General features: G+C 55.8%; 1 protein-coding gene across 1 annotated transcript; it reads right to left on the reverse strand.

Moving 5' to 3' along the window:
• Positions 1-6555: 6555 nt before the first annotated feature.
• On the reverse strand, positions 6556-14963 carry PNPLA5 (patatin like phospholipase domain containing 5). Its single transcript, XM_049771632.1, has 9 exons — positions 14685-14963; positions 14211-14443; positions 11844-11909; positions 11461-11670; positions 11301-11361; positions 10299-10484; positions 9249-9381; positions 7875-7991; positions 6556-7215 (listed from the first exon to the last, which is right to left on the reverse strand). Exons 1-9 carry the CDS (start codon positions 14947-14949, stop codon positions 7197-7199), a joined length of 1290 nt encoding a protein of 429 aa, XP_049627589.1. The 5' UTR covers positions 14950-14963; the 3' UTR covers positions 6556-7196.

The raw sequence follows: 14963 nt of genomic DNA on the forward strand, positions 1-14963 counted from the left end.
CTCACTCGCCCTCCCTGGGCCAGTCCCTCAGTGGGGCGGCTGCCCGGGGATTGGGGATTCGGGGTGTGTGTGTTTGTCTCTTCCTCCCTCCAAACGGCCCTCAAAGCCACCGCAGGGCCCTGGCCGCCACCTCGCCCGCCCCGGGAAGGCAGGCAGCTGCTGTGACCTTGCCGGGGATCCCGCCTCCATCTGCCCCCTCGGCCCTGCCCGCGACTTGGGGGGTGGGGGGCGGGCATGGGGGGAAACCCAGCCTGGCTAGGCACCCCGTCCCCCAGCGGGGCCCATGCGGGCCATCAGGGGCGCGGGAAGGCAAGGCAAGGCAAGGCGCGGTGCTCCCTGCAGCCTTCCTGCGCGCACTGGGCCGGGGCGGGGTGTGGACACCAGGGGCCAGAGAGGCCGAGCGCGCGTCCAAGGTCACACAGCCCGGCCTGGGTGGGGTGGAAGGGGTGGGACGGGGCGAAGTCGGGGTCTGGGAGGGGATGGGGCGGGCGGGGCGCTGGCTGCCGTGGCCAGGGAGCCCAGAGGCCTCTCCCATCGCGGGCGGGTTGGCTCTCCGGGCCCGGGGCGCGGGGGCCACCTGGCCGGGCCGGGCTCACCGGACTTGGGGTAGGTGACGATCCACACGTCGCTGGGCCGCACGGGGAAGTCGGCGATCTCCTCCATCTTCCCGCGGCAGAAGGGCGGCAGCCGCACGCCCTGGAACTCGAAGTACTTGCTCTCGAACTCGCCGGGCGTGCTGGGGGTCTCGGCCTCGCTCTCCGCCATCCCGCCGCCGCCACGCGCCCTCCGGCCCCGGCCCCGGCCCTGGCCCCGGCCCCGGCCCAGTCCGCCCGCGCGTGACGGCACGGCTCCGCCCGCACGGCCCTGACGTCATGGCACCGCCCGGCCGGCGTGGCGTCATGGGGCTCCAAGCCGGGACACCCCGCTTCCCTGGCCGCCGCCTGCACCCGAGACCCGCACCTCCACCCCCGCATCCCTCCCGGCTCCATCGCTCCTGCCCCGGGTCCCACCTCCCCGCGCCTTCAACCCGAACTCCATTCCCGGGGCCCTGCGACTCCGCACCCTAAGGATCCCCCCTTCATTCCCGATCGACGCACTTGGGGGGCCCCTGCACGCGCCCAAAACCCGCTCGGCACCCGCGCAAGCGGGCCCTGGGGAGCTGGCGGTGGCTAAGGACCGTTTCGGGGCATGCATGATGGGAGCATGCACACACACACACACACACACACACACACACACACGCACACACACACACACACACGCACACACACACACACACACACACACACACACGCACACACACACACACACGCAAACGCCAAGTGTGCGTCCGAGCATCCTTGGGAAGGGAAAAGTAAAGGGCGGGTGGATAGATGGCAGATTTCGGGGAACCCTCCCCATCCCAGACCTGAAAATGACAGCCTCCCGCAGAACATCTGCATTTAACTAGTATTTCAGGCCGCAGAGTGGCAAGAAGAGGGGGGAAGTTTGCCCTCCTGGAAAGTGACCCACCAGGTTGCGTCCCCGCCACCCCACAGGATCCCCCAGGCACTGCCAGTGTCCAGATCGCCTTTTCTTCACCCTTTCCCATTCAAAGGAATGAAAAGGGGCGGCATTGGAAAAAGGGACCGATTCCAGGGTGAGGCCAAGAAAGGACAAGAGGAGTTTTTCTATCTTTTATCTATCTATTTATTTATTTATTTATTTATTTATTTATTTATTTATTTATTTTGATTTTGGGCCACATCTGGCAGCATTTGAGGCTTATCCTGGCTCTGCATTCAGAAATCGCTCTGGCAGGTTCGGGGAGGCCTGTGGGACGCTGGGGATCAAACCCGGGTCCATCCCAGGTAGACTGCGTGCAAGGCAGCCAAAGGGGTTTTTAAAAAATAAAATAAAACTTGGGTGGGGCTGAAGTGGAGACGCAAGCAGTAGGGCATCTGCCTTGCACGCACTAACCTAGGAGGGACCACAGTTTGATCCCCGGTGTCCCATATGGTCCCCCAAGCTAGGAGCAATTTCTGAGCGCATAGCCAGGAATAACCCCTAAGCGTCACTGGGTATGACCCCACCAAAAATTGGGTCCAAGCAATAGTACAGCAGGGAGGGCATTTGCCTTGCAAGTGGCCAGCCCAGGGTGGACCCCCCACGCTGCTCTTCTCTTGAATGTGCCTGGCTGCCCCGGCTCAGGTGCGTCTTCCCAGCCCTGTGGGTAAACGCAGCAACTATTCTAGAGCCCTCTTTAGTTTGCTTTTTGAGCCACTCTCAGTAGTGCTCAGCATTTACTCCTGGCTCTGTGCTCAGGGATCACTCCTGGCCATACTAGAGACGCTGTGGGGTCCTGGGGGTTGACCCCGGGGTCAGCTGCCTGCAAAGCAAACCCGTTCCTGCTGTGCTGTGTCGCTAGACCCCTGATCTGCTTTCTGCTTTTTAGGGTCTTGTGATTAATTTCATACTGATCCTACCCATAACCCAGCGGAGTCTATTTTGAAGCTGCCTGATCAGCAACCTGGAGCCCCTTGTGCCACCCAACATGAATGATTTGTGGCTTTTAGTCTTCAAGCCTTGCGTGAACTTTTCTTAGATTCATGGGGTGTGGTTGCAAATTGCATTGTTTATTTTCACCTTTAGTTTTCCATATCCTAGGAGCTAGAAAAGGGCTTTTTTAAAGAGAGAAAGAGACAGAGAGAGCAGATTATTCTGCCTTTTATAACTATATAGCTGTAAGTTGTCTGTTGTTCTTTTTTCCTTCTGAAAAACAACTTTTAAAAAAAGCTCACTTTTAGAAAAATCCCAAAGCAATTAAAAAAAATCTGGGTTGGAGAGATAGGATAGCAGGGAGGGTGCTTGCCTTTGCACACAATCAATCAGGGTTCAATCCGTGGCACCCCATACGGTTCTGCAAGCCCTGCCATGAATAAGCCCTGAGCACTGTCATGTCTGAGGAAAAAAAAATTTTTTTGGAAAAAAATAGCAAAATTGAAAGGTTGTGCTATGTTTTTTGTTAGTTTGATTGTTTGTTGATTTTTGGCTTTTGGTTTTTGGGTCACACCTGACAGCGCTCAGGGATTACTCCTGGCTCTACACACAAAAATCACTCCTGGCAGGCTTGAGGGATTATATTGGGATGCCGGAATTCGAACCACCGTCCTTCTGCATGTAAGGCAAACACCCTACCTCCATGCTATTTCTCCGGGACAATGTCCCTCAGATCTGCTATCATGTTTCCAGAAGTACTACAAAGTTTTAAAGCTACTCGCCTTAAAACTATACATAAAAAATAAGATTGGGGGCCAGAGTGGTAGCACAGAGGTAGAGCATTTGCCTTGCACAAAGCTGACCAGGGACAGACCTGGGTTTCATCTCCAGCATCACATATGGTCCTGTGAGACTGCCAGGAGTGACTTCTGAGTGCAGAGCCAGAAATAACCCCTGAGTGCTGCCAGATGTGACCCCAAAACAGAACAAAATAAAAAGATAAAACTATAAATCTAAGCACTGTCAGTGTGATTAGATAGCACAGCAGGAAGGACTCTTGCCTTGCAAGTGGCCAGCCCATAAGGGCCCCTGAGCATGTCAGGACTGATCCCTGAGTGCAGAGCCAGGAGTGACTCCTGAGCATTGCCTGGTGTGGGGCCATAACACACGAACAGGACTGTGGAATTGGCAGAAGCATAATAGTTTAGGACAATGGTACCTAATAACACCTAGAAAAACCTCAAGGTTTTGAAACCTCAAAGCTTTACATTGTCTGTCCTGGGTCAGACACATGCAAGGCTGTGTGATGCCTTTGACAAAGATCACTAAGGGAACAGAGAAATTGGTATTGTGGGGGGGTTGCTGTATACAGATGACCTAGGTTCAATCCCTGATGCCCTCTTATGGTCCTGTGAGCTCACCAAGAGTGATTTCCTAAATGCAAAGCAGGAATTAATTGATTCCCTGAATATCACCAGTTGTGACCCCAAAATAAAACAAGGGGAACCCCTTTTCTAGAGAGGTGTCAAAGCTGGAGAACTCTTCTACTAAGGAGAAAAGAAAGACATCTGGAAGCTTCCCAGGTCCTGAGCCAGGCCAGAGCTAAATCAGAAGGAAGAGGAAGGAGGGGAAGGGAAGCTTGTCGCTGTCCATGGTGCTAAAACGCATCTGGCATCCTGGGACAAGGGATCCCAGCTCCTCCTTCATATGTCCTGTCCTGATGAGCAGTTCCTTATGTGTGTGTGTATTATAACACACTATAATGATTTATAACTTCTATTAAGGAAATACTAAACCTATACAAAAACAAGGAGAAGGGCCTGGAGTGAGAGCACAGCTGGGAAGGTGTTTGCCTTCCACACGGCTGATCAGGATTCGATCTCTAGCATCCCAAAGGGTTTCCCAAACCTGCCAATAGTAATCCCTGAGCACCACCAAATGTGATCAACCCCAAAACAAACAAACAAAAAACAACAAAATTAAAGAAGCAAAGTGCGGTAAACGTTCTATGCCTTCATCACTGCGCTATCAATTCCCCTTTCACCGTCCCTCCCTCCTTCCCCACCTGCATTCTCTGCGGTGAATTTCACACATTATATCATTTCATTCATCAATCATTCAGTATGTACCACTCTAACGTTAAAAACTCCTGTTTCGGGGCCAAAGAGATAGCACATTGGTAGGGTGTTTGCATTGCCTGCTGCAACTCAGGACGGATCTAAATTTGATTCCTAGCATCCCATAAATAGTCTCCTGAGCCTGCCAGGAGCAATTTCTGAGCAGAGACCCAGGAATAACTCCTGAGTGCCGCTGAGTTTGGCCCAAAACTCAAAAAAACTCCTCCTGTTTTAATTAGAGCAATCGCACAGCAGCTGGGTGTTTGCCTTGCAAGCGTCTGACTTGGGGAAGACCTGCGTTCAATCCCCAGCATCCCATATAGTCCCATGAGCCTGTCAGGAGTGATTTCTTTTCTTTTTTTAATATAAATTAGTATTTAAGTATCATGATTACTAATATAATTGTAGTTGGGGTTCAGTTATTAACAGAACACCCCACTTCACCACCAATGCCCCCCTGCCTCCTTCCCATCCCCTGCCTGTATTTGACACAAGCATTTTTCTATCGTTACTTTTTTTTTTTTTTTGGTTTTTTGGGCCACACCCGGCGGTGCTCAGGGGTTACTCCTGACTGTCTGCTCAGAAATAGCTCCTGGCAGGCACGGGGACCATATGGGACACCGGGATTCGAACCAACCACCTTTGGTCCTGGATTGGCTGCTTGCAAGGCAAACGCCGCTGTGCTATCTCTCCGGGCCCATTACTTTTTTTTAGTTTAGTAACCTGTTTCTTTCTTTCTTTAAGGATAAGTGTTAAAAAAATATAATAGTAATGGCGTGAGAGTAGCAATCGCCTTCTGTGGATAGGCCCAGTAAAACATGGAGAAAACGGAAAAAAAAAAAAAAAAGCCTTGACCTAATTACAAAGAGACCTCACCCCTGAAGTTTTTGAGCATAAGTCTGACTCTGGGCTCCAGGCATACCAGGTTGCCTAACTCCTGAGTCATGCCAGGAGCGATTTCTGAATGCAGAGTCGGGAGTGATCCCTGAGTGCCACCAGTTGTGGCCATATAAATAAATTAATTTTTTTTTTTTTGGTTTTTGGGCCACACCCGGTAACGCTCAGGGGTTACTCCTGGCTATGTGCTCAGAAGTTGCTCCTGGCTTTGGGGACCATATGGGACACAGGGGGATCGAACCGCAGTCCGTCCAAGGCTAGCGCAGGCAAGGCAGGCACCTTACCTTTAGCGCCACCACCCGGCCCCCAATAAATTAATTTTTTAAGAAAACTCCTTGAAGACAGATTTCTAGCACGTTCATTCCACTGAGACATTGATTTGATCCTTGAGTTGGTCAGAAATCGCTGGCCAATGTCTGATGGGAAATATCGAATCAAAAACATCAGAACGGGGGGGGGGGGGAGGCAGAGCGATATACAGCAGCAAGGCATTTGCCTTGCATGAGGCCAACTCGGGTTCAATCCTTGGCATCCCATAGTGTCCTCCAAGACCGCCAGGTGTGATTTCTGAACACAGAGCCTGGAATAAGCTCTGAGCACTGCCAGGTGTGGCCCAAAATCCAAACAAACAAACAAAAAAAAAACTTATCAAAACTACCGGTATGTTTTGAAGAACCATATTTGAATTAGGGAGGCCAGGTTCAGCAGGTGCTGTGAGGTCTGTAGGGAGCTGCGGGGAGTCCCTGAGATCCGGCAGCTGAGCAGAGGTGCCACCCTGCTGTCTTTGAGACAGTCTAAGGGAAAGGATGCTCGCCCTAAGGTGCTCACATGTGTGAGAGTGGCCGGACAGCGTGCCAGAAATGAGACAAACATCAGTCAGGCATCATGAGGCAGATCTTGGGCCAGGAGCACTGAGTATCAGAGCACCCACAACATTCTACACGGCAGAGGCAGAGACCTGCAGCACTGCCCATGGGGTGGGTACCACGTCCCCCCCACCCCGGGAGTTTCATCACTCACGGTGACCAGCAGACGAAGGAGTGAATAAATGCAGGACTCGCGGTGCCGCTGGCTCACGCTTTTATTTTCAGGACCCCTTTGTCTCCGGGGCACCCTCCCAGCTTTCCCGCCTCATCACCACCCCTGCCTCAACCCTGTCTTGGTTAAGGGTCTCCCAAGGGTCTTCTGGGGTTCAGTGAGGGGACTCAGATTTAAGAACAGGAATTTCAGCACCTCCCCAGCAGCCCCCCCTCTGGATCTGTGGATGGTGAGGCTGAGAGGGATGGGGCTGTAGGTGTCACTTGGGGGCACCCCAACAGAATCACAGGCTGTTGGGGTTCTGAGGTTCCAAACCTTCTCTTCTCCCACAGCCACCCTCGTCCTAATCTCTGGCCTAACCCAAGAGGAGACGAGAGAGTAGGGTGACAATGTCCCTGAGAGCTAGTGCAGAACCCAGGAAAAAAATCTGAGGGGAGTTCCCACCCCATCATCTTGTGTACCCCAAGCGGCAGCTGAGTGGTTTGCTCCTCAGACAGGCACAGTAACCGTGATGAATCTCATGGGTCGATCCACTTCTGAGAGAGAAGCCTCCAGCTCGGGACACCCTGAGGGGTCACCTGCCACAGGTTCAGTGCACGATGGAGAGGGGGAGGCGCTGTCCGAGGTATTGGGCCAAGTGGGCCTGACAGGGAGCCGGTGAGGCCGTCACTGGGCTGGAGCTGTGCTGTAGGGGACATGAGGGCCAGCTGTCAGCTCCTGGACCAGGTCCCCAGGGGGCGCTGGCCCAGGCAGCAGGAGGGGGCTGGTGCCTGGCAGACAGGGGAGGAAGCAGATACCATACGGGCTTTGACAGGTGATGTCCGGTCACTCTGTCCCTAAGATTTTGAGGGCCTCACTTGGGAGAGACAGGAGATCTGGGGTACCTTCCAGGAGCACAATTCTGGATTTATTTTTTGTTTTTGGTTTTGGGGTCACACCCGGAGGTGCTCAGAGGTTACTCCCGACTGTGCTCAGGAATCGCTTCTGGCAGGGGCGGGGGACCCTACAGGATGCTGGGATCACACCCAGGTGGTTGGCAATATGAAGGGGTAGAGCCCTCCCCTCTGTGCTCTTGCTCTGACCTTGTGACTTCCTTGATGAGAAGCCTGGGACCCTGCACAGGGCATGGGGCCACCAGGGCCCTGCTGGAGAATTGGGGTCCCGGACATGGTATAGAGAGTTGCCGGGCTCCTGGCCTGGCCTAGAGTCCTCTGCTCTGTCCCATGGGGACAACACTGGTGGTGGACGGGGCATCTACACGGATATGGGAATACCCGCTGCTGACCCCCAACCCTCACCGCCCCTGACTGCCTCATGCCCACCTCACCCCCTCCCCCGCCTCACCTGGCTGGCCTCAGCAGCTGCTCCTTTGTCCGGGCATAGAGCTGGGTGGCCGCACTCCAGGCCTGGCCCTGCATCCAGTAAAGGTCGGCAGGGAGATCTGGCAGCCACTGTATCAGCCTGTGGGAGAGACAGCACCTTGGGGAACCCACCCGCGGGTCAGCGTGCCCACTGAACCAAACTGGAGCAGGGTAGGGCTGCCCAAGACCCAGTAGCGGGACCCAGGCAGGGAGAGAACAGGCCTTGGGGTCCGGCTGGTCTGGGGTGCTTCCCAGCTCCTCCTCCTCCTCCCCCATGCAGTTCTTGGGCTTCCCCCAAGTCTCTGTCCTGTTCCCTTCTCCCCACCTCTGCACTGCTTCTTCACCTTCACTTTCCCACCTTGACTTTCTCTTGCACAAAACCCTGCTGAGCTCCCTTTATGGACACATTTCCGACGTTGTGATCAGGGGGTCACTCCTGGCAGAGTTCATGGAACCAGCCATATGGGATGCGGGGGATCAAACCCAGTGGGCTGCGTGCAAGACAAATGCACTCCCTCCTGCTGTGCTATCACTCCAGCTTCAGAGATGCAACTTTGAAGAGGTTTTTGTCTTTTTCCATTTTTTCTTTTTGGGTCACCGCCAACGGCGCTCAGGGGTTACTCCTCACTCTGTGCTCAGTAATCACTCCTGGTGGTGCTCAGGGAACCATATGGGATGCCAGGGATCAAACAGCCATCCTCGTGGAAGGAAATGCCCTCCGAGCTGAGCTATCGTTCTGGCCCGCAATTACTTAAATTTTATTTTTTGTGGTGCCAGGGATGGAAGATAGCTCTCAATAATGCAGTTCTACAATATCTTCCTATTGTGTATTTTTTGTAATATTATTTTTGCCTGTCGTCCCACCTGGATCTTCCAGGTGGGGGTGATTACGGAAAGAATAAAATAGCTTGCTGGGGAGGCTTGAGGGGCTGTTTTGCCAGAGCTGACGGCTGGTTCGGTTTGCTTTTTGGAGCTGGCTACAGACTGACAAAAGACTCTCTTTGGTCCCTAATCTTTTGTCTGTGTTGATTATTTATTCCGGATATTATTTCCAAGGTCTCTCCCAAAAGGGGGGGGGGATGGAAAAATGGGATTTAATTTATCTTTCTGGGAGCTATTTGTGGACTCAGAAACTATCATAAGGACTTCAAATTCTACCAACACCTTCCCACTGACCCAAAGCCCCAGTCCCTCCCTGAACATGTCCCCAACATTCAGCCCCACCTGGGACCCCTAGAGGATGCCTCTGGGTTCTGCATCACCACTGCCCAGCTGCCAGACTTGGTTCACTCTGCAGCGACCCTTCTTGTGCTAGGCCTGGGCTGCTCCCCCCTGGCGGGACCCCCTGCCGCCTCACCTTTTGCCTCGGTAGTAGAAGGTCTGTAAGGGAACCGTGTAGGGCAGCAACAGACACATCAGGGTGCGACCCGGCAAGGAGCGGCGGAAGCGGGCCAAGGGCCGGGGGTCTCTCAGGAGGTTTTTCTGCAGGGCTAAGGGGGACACACCATGCCAGACTCTCCAGGGGTCCCCGTGGGCCTCACACAGACACACCCACACCTCCTGATTTGGCTCTCACGAGGGAGTCCCACCAGGCGTGAGGCCCCTTCATGGAAAAGGGGCTGAAGCTCTAAGGGAGACCTGTCTCTCGCACGCCTCCGGAGAGCCAAGGGGAGGACCTTCAGATGGGGTCAGGGCTGCTCCATATATCCTTCTGCCCAAACCTGTATATGGTTTTCTGAGCCCCAAACAGACTGGTATGGGAGGGGAGCGACCTGGAGGTCTGGGGCAGAGCCGGAGTCCCCAAGGGCCACCACCACAGAGGCCAGTGCTGGAAGATTCCAGGCAGGAAGAACACAGTTAACTGCTCTGGAAAGTGGGGGCCGGCAGGTAAGGGAGACTCGGGGATCCCATAGGATTCAGCGTGGAAGCCCTAGAGGCGGCTCCCTGCCCCCCACCGCGGCACTGGAGAGACCCCAAGGGGGTCCCAAGTTCAACCCTCTACTGGGGGCTCAATACAGGCCCCAGTAGTTTCTGTGAGCCCCATGCCCCATGGCGGTCTCCTCCCCTCCCCGGTCCCCAGGCCCCTGTTCTGGCACCACCACTAGGACACCACTTGTGTTGTGGGTCCCCAGGCAGGTTCGTTCCAGCCACTGTGCCCCCCTCTGCCCGGGTTCAGCCTCAAGGGGAGGGGGGAGCATGGCAAAGCCCAAAGGCCCAAGCATCTCTCCGGAGCCCTTTCGGTTCTGTGGGCATGGAAGTGGGCTCAACGACCTTTGGCAGGCTCTGAGCCTCCCAAACCCCTTGATTCTCCCCTCAGGGAAGTGGATAGGTCTGGTGAGGCCTGGGTAACTTCGGGCATCCTTCAGGATTTCCCCTCCCATGGACAGCAGCGCTGGGAGGACTGTACCGGCCTCCAGCTCTGGGGACACAGCCCCAAAATCAGGAATGTCCTCTGCCCGCACGAAGGGCACCTCCCAGTTCAAGTTCAGGCCGCTCTTCGAGTCTTGGGTGTCTCTTGCAGCCAGGTGCCCCTTGGCTGCAGCAGGGGGAGCCCCGCTCACCAGGGTCCGCAGCACTGGCTCCGTGGTGAGTCCTGGGATGGGGTGAACACAGGCGGCAGAGTTGGACCTCATGGGGTGGGCTCCTGGCGCTGACCACACCTCGCACTCTCCCACATCACCTCCAGACCCCAAGTCCTCCATCCTGGGGTCTCCACCTGCTCACTAGGGAGCCCACAGCCCAGCTTCCATTTCCCTCTCTGGAGGATCGAGGTTCAGACTCCCACACACACCACAAGGGGTTTTCTGAAGATTGGGTGAGGCAGGTGGTGAAGAGTGCCCAGGAGGGCCCGAGTGCTGCCCTCTGCAGCACTGTGGGGAGAGGCAGGGCTGGATTGGGGGTGGCTGGGAGGCTGGGCTGGCGGCTGGCACCGTGGCTCCAGCTGACTCCGGTATGGACCAGCACGCACGGGGCAGCGCTGAGTGGGCCTTCAAGTTTGGCGCCTGGGCAAACTTGTCTGCACGGAGTGGCACACTCAGGAGGAGAGCTGATGCCTGGCCCTGCAAAGCCCTTTCTCAACTCACACTTTCCCCCTCACACACACACCCACACACATACAGGCCTGGCCTTACCCTCTTCCTGGGTACCATTTCAGAGTCCATGAATTGGTGAAATCCTCTATATCTATCTCCCCTGCCAGGAAGCCCTCCTGGCCTGGCCTGGCCTTCCTAAGCTGGGTCCGATCCTGTGGGACTCCCGCAGCCCCCAGCAACAACCCCTCCAATTGGAGAACCACATGTCTCCTCCCTGGCTCTCAGGGCCAGGCACAGAGCCCATGTGGAGGCAAGAGTGAGTGACAGAACATCTGAGAGACACTGCACCCTCAGACCCTCCCTGAAGGGGCACGTACCCCGTCTCTCCAGGAACCGGAGGGCATCCAGGTAGCCCTGCCTGCCGTTGTCTGCCAACACCTGCCAGCACAGGAGCACAAGGGGAGTCCAGGGAGGGGGGCCGCCCCCAGGGTGCAGTGCAACCTCCCCCCTTCCTCTTTCCCTGTCCGGGAGCCCCACCTCGAGTTTGGGGGGCAGGAGGGAGCAGATTCCTTGGTGCAAATTGAAGGTGGATAACTGGAAGGAGGTTTTGCAGCTGATGATCTCGTGGAAGTTGGGTGAGGCGCTCTGCGGGCAAATGTCCGCGGTCACATGGAAGGGGGTCACAGTGATGGTACGGGGGCACTCCGCAAAGGGCAGGCTGACGGTTAAGGCTCCATCGATATAGTACTGCGACGGGGAGACGAAGGAGCCTGTCTCAGCGCCTTGCCCCCACCGCTCACCAGCCCCCTGGGAAGCCCTGCAGCCCGGGAACCCCCACCACAGGAGTAGGGGATGTAGCGTACTGGGCAGGGGTCCCCTTGCATCCCTCTGAGTATTGGAGGGCCCCCACATGCACTTACCTGCCCCCTGAATTTAGGGGGAATCACCCCACAGTAGAAGGGAAGGAACAAGCTACAAATCACGGCCTGGAGACAGGGCAGAGGACAGGCCATCATGCTCAGAATCTTCGTGGGTTTTCTGGGGGACACCAGGCCTGCCTGCCTGCCAGCCAAGTCTCGGAGTCAGGGCCTGCTTCTGTGGCGGAAGTGGGAGTGCCTGCCTAGATCTCAAAAGCAAGAAGGAATGAGAACTCCGGCCTTTCTTCTGTCTGAGGACCTGCCATCTAGGGAACAGAAGGAATATTGCCTGGCAGACAGATGCCCCTAGACCTTCTCCTTCGCCCCCATTAAACTTCCTAGCTAAGAAGCTATGTAGCTTCCTGCCCTGTGTGTGACACCAGGCGGGGAAAATCCGAGAAAGTACACCACCCAGTGGGGCCCAACTGTGAAAAACTGTGAGTGTGACCTGTCTATGTCTGTCTACTGTCCTCTTGCATGAAACTCTTGCAAGTGGGGCAAAAAGAGGCTCCAGCGGAGCACGGCCGCTCCGCTTCACTACGAGGCTGTGCACTCTTTCTAAGGAAAGAACTCCATTGCAACAAGAAGGAAAAATCACACTAAGAACGGCGCTATATCACAGAAGCAAACATTTCTCTCCGGACTATCTTCTCTGTTGCCTGCTCAGGCCTAAGATTTGACCCAGTGTGAGGCTTCATCCACGGAGGACTCCCCTCCCTTAGAGGCAAGTCAGCCCATCCAGAAAGGGAGGAGCCAGAGGAGTGTGCTGCCTGCATCATATAGACAATGAATACCACCACAACACATAGAAAAACCCACAATACAAGTGTGACAATGGGGAAACAACGCAGGCCAGCATCAGACATAGAGAATGAAGATGACAATTCTGAGGACCATATAATGACCAACCAACTAATCAACCTCTCAGATAAGGACTTTAGACTAGCAATATGGAAGAAGAAGCTATGTAGCTTCCTGAAGCTTGCAGTGTTGCTGGTGCCACACACACCCACCCCAGCCAGTGGCCCTGCTCTACTCTGCCCACAGGGGGCGCTGTCCACACCCTGAAGAGGCACAAGTAAGCCGGATCCCTCCCCCACCCCCAAACCAGGGGAGATGATGCAGCTAAGAACCAAAGTTTGCAAATCAAAGTTTGCACAGAGATATGACAAGACACAATGCCACCGCCATGCCAGGTCTCCACCACATTCAGCAAGCCTGGCTCTGGGCCCCGGGGCCCCGAGGTCCCAGGGAGCAGTCCCAGATCCCTCTCCGGGAAAGGGATGAGGAGGGGGACATGAAGCCCAGTGGTCCCACTGTGTGTCCTTGCAAGAGCCAGGGGACCAGCTGGCCTGTGCACACTCAGAACTCAACCAGGCAGATGCCACAAGGTCCCGCACTGGCTGTCTAAGACGCAGGGCCTCAGCCTGGGGGGAAGGATCGGTGCCTCGGTGGGAGGCTCAGAGTCCAGTGCAGGAACAAAGTGAGGTGCTCTGGGTTCGAGAATGGCATCCCCTGCAGGAACAGGGGTAAATTGCCCTGGGTGGGAGCCCCAGCACTCTCTGAGGGCAAGGGAGCCCAAAACTCCAGACTGAGCTCCCCCAGGGAGGGACCCAGCCCACACTCAATCCCATCCCCACCCCGTACAGTCCAGTCTCTTGAAAATAATGCTCCTTCTTTCTTCTTCCAGAGCCAAATGCACTAGGGTGGAGCAGGGTGGCATAAAATCCAGGTGGGCCTTTCTATATCAAAGGAAGAGGTTGAAGGGAAAGAGGAAGATGGGGTGGGGGGGCTGCCTTTGCTTTGGGTTAAAAGCTGGGTGTCATCTTACAGTCCCTGGATCCCTCTTTGCTGGATACCAGCTAATCCCAGCTGGACTGAATCCAGCTCACTTGGACTTTGTGGCCATTATCTGCACTCCAGTCCCCTGACATGGAAGCATCTAGAAGGCAAGGGTGTCCACCTGTGCTGCTCTTTGTTTGGTTCAGGGCACCTGAATACCTAACATACTGGGCCAACACCAAACAGAACCCGAGGAGCACAGGGGAGGACCCTGAATTCTATTTTGCAAAGGAGGGTGGATGGAGAGGACAGGGATGAAGGCACTTACTTGCCTTTCATTCGGCCAATCCCTGTTTGACCCCCAGTTTGATCCCCTGAGCATCGCCAGGGGTCCCTCCTGAACACAGAACCAGGAGCAGCCCCTGTGCACCGCCAGAGGTGACCCCCCCAAAATAATTCAAAATAACAACAGTGACCAGAGCGCCTGGGGGACTAGGTAGGCACTCTGGTTGAAAGAGTATCCTTTGGGGGGGACCCTTTCTATGTCCCCCACTGGCACAGTCACCTTATTTTGGAAGCCCCCCTCACCTGTATGACTTCCTCCTTGGAGGCAAAGTCGGTGATGACGCAGCTCTGGCCATCGGGGAAGCGGGTGACGCAGATCCCCAGGTGCTTCGACGCTACCACATGCACGTCGGGGGGCAGGAACTCCTCCAGTCTTTCCTGGACGTACTCCAAGGGCCAGAAGGAGGGATGAAAGCTGTTCAGGACTGTCTCCTCCAGCCTCTTCAAACCTTCCATGACCTGCCAGCAGGAAAAATCTGTAGGGGAGAGTGGAGTGGGGTGTCCAGGGGAGTCCTCGGCCTTGTGCGCCTCCTCCAGTCCCTCCTGGATGATCTGGGTGACATCCTCCCTGCTCAAAGACGGGGGAGGGTGGCTGGGGAGGGTCTCGGGGGTCCCGCAGTCCTTCGGGGGTCCCCGTGGGGTTCAGGAGGACTAGGTGGCACGGGACCGCCTCTTGCGAAATTGGGGGTTCGCCTGGCTCCGCAGCCCCAGACGCACCAGCGGACTTGTCTAAGACGACCCCCAAGGCCCCGAGCGCCCCTGAGGACGCGCCATAGATGCGGTTGACTCCCTTGAGCAGCTGCGGGGCGCGCTCCCTCAGGCACTGGTGCACCCCCACGTAGTAGAGCCCCAAGAAGCCCGAGCCCCCGAACGATATGTTCCAGCTGCCCTCCTGCTCGAAGGCGCGCGGAGTGGGCCTGGGGCCATCCGGTTCCATGGCGCGCGCGGCGGGTCCGGGGCTGTCCTGCTTCGAGAGGCGCATGGCGAGGACCTGGT

The sequence above is a fragment of the Suncus etruscus genome, chromosome 4, assembly GCF_024139225.1.
Source record: "Suncus etruscus isolate mSunEtr1 chromosome 4, mSunEtr1.pri.cur, whole genome shotgun sequence".
Classification (NCBI taxonomy): Eukaryota; Metazoa; Chordata; class Mammalia; order Eulipotyphla; family Soricidae; genus Suncus; species Suncus etruscus.